This window comes from Pipistrellus hanaki (assembly GCF_964339955.1).
Source record: "Pipistrellus hanaki genome assembly, chromosome: 8".
Classification (NCBI taxonomy): Eukaryota; Metazoa; Chordata; class Mammalia; order Chiroptera; family Vespertilionidae; genus Pipistrellus; species Pipistrellus hanaki.
This window is the reverse complement of record NC_140510.1, coordinates 42,271,448-42,280,647: the sequence shown is the minus strand read 5'-3', so window position 1 is coordinate 42,280,647 and position 9,200 is coordinate 42,271,448. Positions and strand designations below refer to the sequence as shown.

Here is a 9,200-nt window from a genome sequence, read left to right as displayed (position 1 = left end):
TTTAAACTTGACTTTATTATTTTATCTAATATTAGTTATTAAAGTTTAGAGGATACACAATTTTTTTCTTCCTCTATTTTCTCTAGCAAGAAAAGTTCTAACTCTGCTGTTTTCCTCAAGTAGTAGAATCTTCTATGGGACAGAATAATCAATGTTCAGAATATTTTTGTTGTTGAAAAACCATCTCAAACATTCAATAATTTGAAAAAGGTATGCATTTCCATCTAATTTCATATTTAATATGTGGAAAATTGTCTTACCTTAATTGGCTTGGCTGGGGATGCTTCTTTATCAGAACAAAGGACCTTTTCCTGGGCAGATTTTTCAAATTGTTCTTTTAAAAACTTAGTTGAAACCTTTGGAATTTCTTCATCCTCAGCCTCAGGTGTATCTATGACTACAAGCAGAAAAGAGCACCAAAGACATTATGTAACAAATAAACATGATGTTTGAGAAGAAATTATGGTTCCATGGGAAACTTCTCCCAATATAAGTTCAGTAAAAAGATTCAAGGTACATTCATAGGTCAAGAAATACACAAAAGAAAATAGTGGTGGTTATCTCTGAATGGGAAGTCATAAGTGATGAGACTGTTATTATATAAAATATTTATTATACATATTTTCAAATTTTTCTGCAAGCATGTTTTACTTTTATGTTCAAGAAAAAATTGTAAACATTATAAAACAAGAAAAGAGCAGGAGAAGAACACAAAAGGAAGACCGACTTCCTTAAGAAAAACCAAAATAGTCAAGTAACATTTCAGTAACAGGTGGCTTAAATCTTCCCTTTTAGCTCTTGAGGACAAGGAAACTTCTCATTCCCCTTCTACAGGTAAGACAAATAGCACACATTTTATGCAAACTTGCACAGATTTGCCTTTAGTTTAATCTCATATCTGTAGGTTGGGTAAGTGGCCTTAAGCATGCTTAAATCTGTTATTAAAAGTAATGCAATCTAGATAACAAATCTGTTCTAAAGGAGCTTAATGAAGATCAAGTTTTATTGTAGTTCCCTGAGGCAGAAAGCAATTCAGAGGTGGTTAGCTTATCACCTAGCTTTTAGGAGGAACACATCACAGGTTGATGAGCAATGAACTATTTTAGAAGCTTATTGCATCTATCACCACAGGTAGAACGTAATTATACACTGAAATACTACCCTGTTCCCTTTGGGATGATGAGTCACAGTTATCCACTTTGCATAGTGAGAGGATTGTGCTTTGGAAGTCCTCCACTCAAACACAGACATGTGAATAGAAGAAAGGAATATTTGGGTCAAATAATACCAGACGCTGACCTGTTTCTTGAACATATTGATGCAACTGGGAAGCTTGGTTTATTTCCTCAGTGTGCTTTTCAAGATGAGAGACCTGTGTTTAAAGATAATTTTAAATAAATAAACATTTTTAAAAAGTCAGTGATTTTAGTATATTGCACACATATTAATTATTTCACAGTGATTTTCATCCAAGACTTCAGTTCACATTGAGAGAAGTTAAATGCTTTTACCTCATCATGGTCTCATGCTATAACAGAACATGTGTGGATTGACACATAAAGTGCACTCATATATTTAGGGTGCTTGTTTCATTTTTTCAGATTGTCAACTCAAAATGGGAAAGGAAACACAGATACGAATTGATATTAAAGACATAAAGTACAAATAAAGCAATTGCTTGCAGCAAGGTAAAAATTTCCACACAGTTCTGAAACTGTTTGGAAAGTGATGGCTTTCTAAGTAGTTACCATTTCTGTTCCAAGAACATCTATTTTGTGTGCTTTGGAAGTTTCCTGTTCATGTCTTTCCATTTCCTGGCTGCTTCTTGAAGTGTCAAGCTGACCGCTGCGGATTATCTCCTGAAAATAAATGAATGAATGAATGAGTGAATGGATGCGTGAATAAACATACCTTAAGAAAGGTCTGAACATTTTAACTTTTTTAATTAATGTAATTTCAGTGATAGAGGCCTCTGAAAAAATTAGTTTGCTTGGCTGCTGTAACAAATTATCAGAAATTTAGTGGCTTAATATTACACAAACTTAATTCTTACTCTTCTGTAAGTCAGAAGCCCCGATAAGTCAGAAGCCCTAAATGGATCCAAGTATTGGCAGATGTCAGAAGGCATGCATTCCTTTCTGTAGTTCTAGGTGAGAATCCTTTTGCAATTCAAGAGGGCACCCATTTTCCTTGGTTTATGGCATTCTGTCAGGCTGAGAGTTTCTTATACTGCCATCTCTCTGAATATCTCCTCTGAACTTCCCGGCTACCCTTTCCACTTTAAGGACCTTGTAATAACTTGATTAATCCAGGATTATCTCCCTGTCAAAAAGCCAACTGATTAGCAGCCTAATTTCACCTGAAATCTTAATTATTCTTTGTCAGGTAATTTAACATTTTCACAAATTCTGGAGATTAGGACATAGATATCTTTTGTATATTCCTCTATTTATTAGTATATATTTATATATATATTTACTTGAGTAAAAACACTCCATCCTATCATCTTTAAATATATTTTCTTGTAAGAGGTGACACATATACATTACAAGTTTAGAGTTAAAAGTTTCTACTTCAGCACTTATGTGCTATTGCTAAATAGAACTGTAATTGCTACATAAATTTGATATATTTGTTTCAATGCATCAATTTTACTGCCCCCTGGTTAATGTAACTTAAATAAAGTCTCTCTTAAAATACTGCAAGATTTTGTTTCCATCATTTTGCAACTGTTTTGTTTGGATTTTAAATCCGACTTTCATTCTTCCCAATTTCAGGTATCTATAGAGTATAGGGTTAGGCAAAAGGATGAAACATCTTAATGCTCAGAAAGAAATAAAATTAATCAAATAAAATATAATAAAGAATTCTGGCCAGAACACCATATAAATTCACACAAATTAATTCATGAAATTGCTTCCTTAAATTAAACTCAAATGTAGATAAGGCTGCAAGAGACAGAATGCCATTTTTGTCACAGGTAAACTAACCAGGAGTCAGAAATGGGGGGTTAGTACTAACTCCCTCCTTCACTATGTATGTCCTACTCCTGGGTAGGTCACTAAATAATAATTAAACTTGGTTTATTTATCCCATTCAACCATTAAAATAAAGAAAAACAGATGATATATGTGCTCTAATTTTGGAACCTAAAGGAGAAAATGTGGCACAATTGCAAAACAATAGCATGATGTTTGCATGGCTCATACCCATCTGATATCAGCTCATGTATTAGCCAAATACATTACAAAAATCTATACACTTCTTCTAAGGAGAATTCTACACACCGGAAAGAATTCACATTCTGTCTACCTAACTTCTCATTGTTATTATCATCGTAGAAAAAGACTTTTTACATTTCTACCCCCACCCTAAATTCCCCAAATTATTGCAAACTCATTCTAGTATAATGAGCAAGGAAAGAAAAGGACATACTTTTTAACTTATTTTTATTTTTTTAATTTTATTTTTTATGGTTACTCACTATTATTTTGACTCATAAAAGTATAGCCAATAGAAAAAAAAATATGTGATGAAAGATTGGCAGAATAGTTAATGATAACTGTTTAGTAGAGTGGAAAAAACATTTTATATTCAATGCCAGTAATTAAGCAATTTTACCCATCACTAATCTCATTTTTAATAAAACTAGAGAGTTACGATATATTAATGTTATTCTCTTCTTTGTCAAACAGACAGAAACAATACCAAAACGTACTCTTCATGTTAGCAAAAATATCAATGGATTCAAGGTTTGAAGGAATAATCAATTCTTTTTTTAAGTGATGAGCATAAAAATTTGTGATTGATATATTGTGTTTGTTTAGATATTTGTATATTCAAATTCCACCTTTTTATTTTAATCTGAGTTCTCTCTCTCTCTCTCTCTCTCTCTCTCTCTCTCTCTCTCTCTCTCTCTCTCTCTCTCTCTCTTTTTAAATTACTTAAAAAATTTACAGCCTAAAATTTGACATCCCTAGGGTTTGATCTTAAGTTAAGGCTTTTCCACAATTACTTATACACTTTTAAAGTCTTGGCTCAAATATTATTTTTGTTTTGAAATCTTTCTTGACTTTTCTAGACAGAATTACCTATTTCATCTTCTTTTTTTAAAAAAAATTTAATTTTAGAAATGAATTGAGAGGGAGAGATAGAAACATCAGTGATGACAGATAATCATTGATTGGAGGCCTTCTGCACGCCCCCTACAGGGATCAAGCCTCCAGCCTGACCTTGTGCTGTGACCAGGAATTGAACTGTGACCTCCTGGGTCACAGATTGACGCTCAGCCACTGAGCCACACCAGCTGGGCCTTCTTTTCTTTTTGTATTTCTGTACTTTCAGTACACATATGTATCACATTGCACAGTCATTTTTTAATATGAAAATATCCTTTAACTGAACTCATGCATCCTCAAATACCAATGTTTAGCTTCCTGGTAGATAGTAGGATTGAACGCATGAACAAATAGTCACATTATTTTCTTTGGAGTAGGACAATTTTATGATTTTTATCAAAAAAATAGTTTAAAAACTGAGATTCTAAAATGTTTCCACATAATCCTAGCATTTTATTTTTTTGGGGTATTTCAAGTGACAATCTTTGAATATTACATAGTTGGTAAGTGGAGTTACTGAAACTAATGTGTATAACAATAACATGACAATCATTTAACAAAGTGTAGTTAGAAAAAGGCCTCTTGATAGAATTGCAAGTAATCAGAGCATCTGTGGAAAAATATGGGGAGTGCTGTGATGCTGCAGACAGTATCTGGCATCACCAGAGGGCGTTGAAACCTGTACCAAGAATCCAAAATATGCACTAAGGCAACAACCACATACACAAGGTAAAGAACCTTTCAAATAGGACAATACATTTTCAAAACAGTATTCGAGTGAACTGGGCAGAATTACTATTACATAAAAAAAATTAAATTCGGATACTTACAGTGACAATGAAAAACAACACCTCATCCTTATTTTCAATGCACACAAATAGGGACACTTATATTGTTTCCATATCTTGGCTATTGTAAATAATGTTGCAATGAATATGTGGATGGGTGACAAATACGTATTAATTGCCATTTTATTATTAATATTGTTTATCTATCTTCCTCTTCCTCATTCTTATTTTTGAAGAAGAAGACCCTTTAATATTTCTGGTAATAGTGGTTTGGTGATAATGAACTCATTAAGCTTTATCTCATCTGGGAAGTTCTTAATTTGTCCAATTCTAGATATCTTTGCTGGGTAAAGTAATCTTGGTTGTAGGATCTTGCTTTTCATTACTTTGAATATTTCATGCCAATCCTTTTTGGCCTGCAAAATTATATATCTTATCTATTATTTATTAGTCATTTATTTATCTATCTCTATATCTTCTCAAAATAGAAAAGTATATACACATATATTTAAGAGAAAAAAAAAGGCTCAGTTAGCTGGAAATTTTCTTGAGACAATATTTATTACATCTATAGATGCCTGAATTATGTAGGTTATTATATAAATCTATGAGAGAAGTATCATTATTCAATTAAATTTTTCTTGACTCAAAATAATTATTCTTTGGTCATATTTAGCCATAAAGAGCAAAACATATCATTTGAAATATACTTAAGTTAAAAGTAGAAATATTTGACTTTGGAAAAAGAGGTTTCTGAATAAGCAGTGCCAGCTTTAATCCCTAGAATTCTGAATGTCTTCTTCTTTCCAAAAAGTGTTATTTATAGAGACATATTCTAGTGTCAAAAATGCTAAAGATTCATAACAAAAATATATAGAAGATGCACTCTCAAAGGGCCATCAAACATATTAGTTATATAAGTAATATTTATTTTACAAACTAAAAAACAGGATGTATAAAAACATTCAATTTGCAGTAAAGGATGTCTTCCAGAAGTTTTATGTTGATATATGCTACACTATATTTCAATCCAATACAGACATAAAGCATCTTAAAACCAAAGAGGCAGTAGGATGTAAATAAACATAAAAGTACAATAAAAGAGGATAAAACTTAAGATTTTCAAGGAGCAGTGAAACTGCATAGAAAAAGCTTGCAAAATGACTGAAAATACTCTAAAGAGGTAACATGTATCTTAATAGAGAAACATAATTTTTATATCCTTCACTATTAATTCTCCCTCACCAATATTTAATTGATTTTTAAGCCTTGCAAATTTCTATCTTTAATTATCTCTTGAGTCCATGACCTCTTTACTCTAGACCTTCTGACTCATTTAAGTCCTCGTAGATTTAATATCCTATTTCAGGAGTCTCCTAACATTTATCCTTATGTACAACCATGACCCCTTAATATCAATCCTATACAGCCATAAAAGTCTTTCTTAAATACATATCTATTCATATTATTCCCCTGTGTAATTTTCTTCAATGGTTCTTGATTATGATAGAAAAAAGTAATAGTTCTTTAACAAAGCATATAATATTCTCTATTAATTGGCCTTTGTCTACATCTCAAGCTTCATGCCTCAGTTATGCCTTGCCATATTCACAAATATATTATTTACAAATATAAAGGAACATATGTTGTTCCTTTAACCTATGATGCAATTCTATATTCATGAAAATTATTTTCATTCTTTGCTGAGGCATTCTCTGATTGTCTCTTTTGACAATCCTTTATCTAAAGTAAGTTTATGACAACCTTTTGTGTTCCAACAACTTCATTTATATTTTTCTCCTTGAATCTACTATATTGTAGTTGTGATTATTTGTTGTATAGCTGTCTCTCTGATAGAGTGAGCTCCTTGAGGGCAAATTAATATCATACTCATCATAACACATTTTGTACTTGACATATGGTGGATGCTTAATGATTATCAACTGAATAAAAAAAAAACAACAATAAATAAAATGAAGACACACACTCTGGGAGTTAATCTTCCTGGTTAGGATCACATTTGCTCATTTTCTTTGAATGTGGCCTTAGACCTCACCAGAGCCCATTTCTTGTACAAAATAAAAGAAAAAAAAAGTAATAATAATAGTAACTAGTTCAGAAGGTTATTAGTTTCATAAGTGCTATTTTGGTGTTTGCTTTCCTTATGTAACAAAGATTCATTGCACACCTACTTTGTGTGAACTATTTTCCCAGTAAATCAGTATACATACTAAACAAGCCCCGCTCCCCCACCCCAAAAACAAAGTGAACGAAAGTACATTCTGTGGTTATGTCATTTAATTTAACCATAAATTCTTCATTCTATAAATAAATCCAGAAACTAAAAAAGAAGCAGGTTCCAATATATAAAAATTTCCCCTCACTAGCGTATTAATGGATTTGGTGTGTGTGTGTGACTGTGTGTGTGTGTGTGTGTGTGTGTAGGGGTTATTCAGAGAGAAATAAACAAAGAGGGGCCTATGCATTTCATAACTTTTTCCAATCTACTGGTTTAAAGCATCAGGGTCTGACTGATTTAAATAGGAAAGATAATTTTCTAAAAATATATTGGTTTGCTTGGGTGAGAAATATAAATCATGGACACAGACAACAGTATGATGGTTGCCATGGGGGAAATGAGGTGCAGGGAGGATGAAGAGGGACACAGGGGTCAAATATATGGTGATGGAAAGAGAATAGACTTTGGGTGTTGAGCACATGATGAAGTATACAGATGATGCATTATAAAATTGTACACCTGAAACTTCTATAAGCAATGTTTCCAATAAATTTAATTTTAAAAATAAAATAGAGTAGGGAAAAGAAAGAAGGAGAGTGATTATCCTTAAGTAACTAAATACACAAAGAACTGCACAGTTACAAAATGTCCTTAAGGAACCCAAAAATTAATGCGCATGTGTAGAAATTTTTACTCTATATTCATTCTTAAAATATCACTGGATCTTTTATCATAATATCATTTTCACTATTATATCAGCTAACTGCACATTTTGCTTTCTTTTTTTAAGAGTTGGTGGTTCAGAGACACATCATTTCTAGCAATATATTATCGGTCATCAAGTACAAAGATTCAACAAATAGAAAAATAAATCTCAGAAATTAAAGTGGTCTCAAAATTGCAAAAAGGTTCTTACAAAACAGGATGAATAACTATTTGCTTTAAGTAGTTGCTTAAATATTTTACATAAAAATATACATCAGCAAGTAATAAAAATGGAGTTATTTAACTCTTATAGACTTATAGAAATAAATCAGATGAAATGACATTTAAGGACATACTCTTTGACCTATACTGGATTTTGTCCCACCTAAGCTTACCAATGCCAGTGCATTGTAAATGACAGAACACCTACACACTTGCTGGGAACTCATGACTAGAGCCCAGTTGTTCTAGAAGGATGGGTCACAGCAGATGAGATTCAAAAAGGCTTTGAAGCAACGATAGGTCTTTAACACTTATTTAAAACAATGTGGTCTATGAAGTACTAAAAGATAAATTTGATCACATATCTCAAAATTATAAAAATAGATATTATAATGAGCATAGGTGCCAAATACAGCACTCATGATCATTTTATTTATGTAATTTAAATTGCATTTTGTGTAAAATGCTATTGTCTCTTTCACCACTGTTTTTATAGGAAGAAATCAACATATTTGAGTTTGATTCTGATACAGAAAAATTAGTTTTATATAATTCTCTCATCCATACATTTTCACACTCCCTACTTCTCACAAATTATTAATTTTTTTTCTCTATTTTCTGTACCCAGACTTGATGTTACACTTTCTCATTATCATAATAACTTATGTTGTTATGAAAGGCCTAAAAAAATAAAGACAGAAAGGAAAGGAGTGGAGGACAAAAGGAAAACATTTTTTTTGATCCTCCAATAGTAAAACACAACCAATAACACCAAGAACAAAAATGTGATTTGGGGAAACTTTGCTGATATTTTTTGAATAGTGGTACAAATGTTTATGTTAGGCTCACAAACTGAACCCCAGCCTAAAGTGGACTTCATCAAAGTCTCCAAAAACTCCCCCAAATATTTCTGAACACTGTGCAAATGATGAATTATAGTATTCAAATTATTATAATTTGTCCTCTGTGAAAAAGAAATGAATTTAAAATGCCACAGTGGGATGAAGTCTTTAGAGGAGAGTCCACTGAGGGGTGTGGTCATCTCTGGGATAACAAATCCTGGCTCAGGTTGGAATTGTCATGTTCATTACTGAAATCAGAATCACCTGGAGAGCTATAAAATCCCCT

The 9,200-nt window shown here is 32.1% G+C and overlaps 1 protein-coding gene across 2 annotated transcripts in view; it reads right to left on the bottom strand.

Moving 5' to 3' along the window:
- XIRP2 (xin actin binding repeat containing 2) overlaps window positions 1–9,200 on the bottom strand; it is a 67,124-nt gene that overhangs the window by 21,302 nt on the left and 36,622 nt on the right. For both annotated transcript variants that reach the window (XM_084892540.1, XM_084892541.1), the window contains exons 4-6: window positions 1,749–1,859; window positions 1,300–1,372; window positions 261–397 (exon numbers count right to left, since the gene is read on the bottom strand). In XM_084892540.1, coding sequence (XP_084748666.1) covers window positions 261–397; window positions 1,300–1,372; window positions 1,749–1,859 — 321 coding nt within the window. The remainder of the gene's footprint in view (window positions 1–260; window positions 398–1,299; window positions 1,373–1,748; window positions 1,860–9,200) is intronic.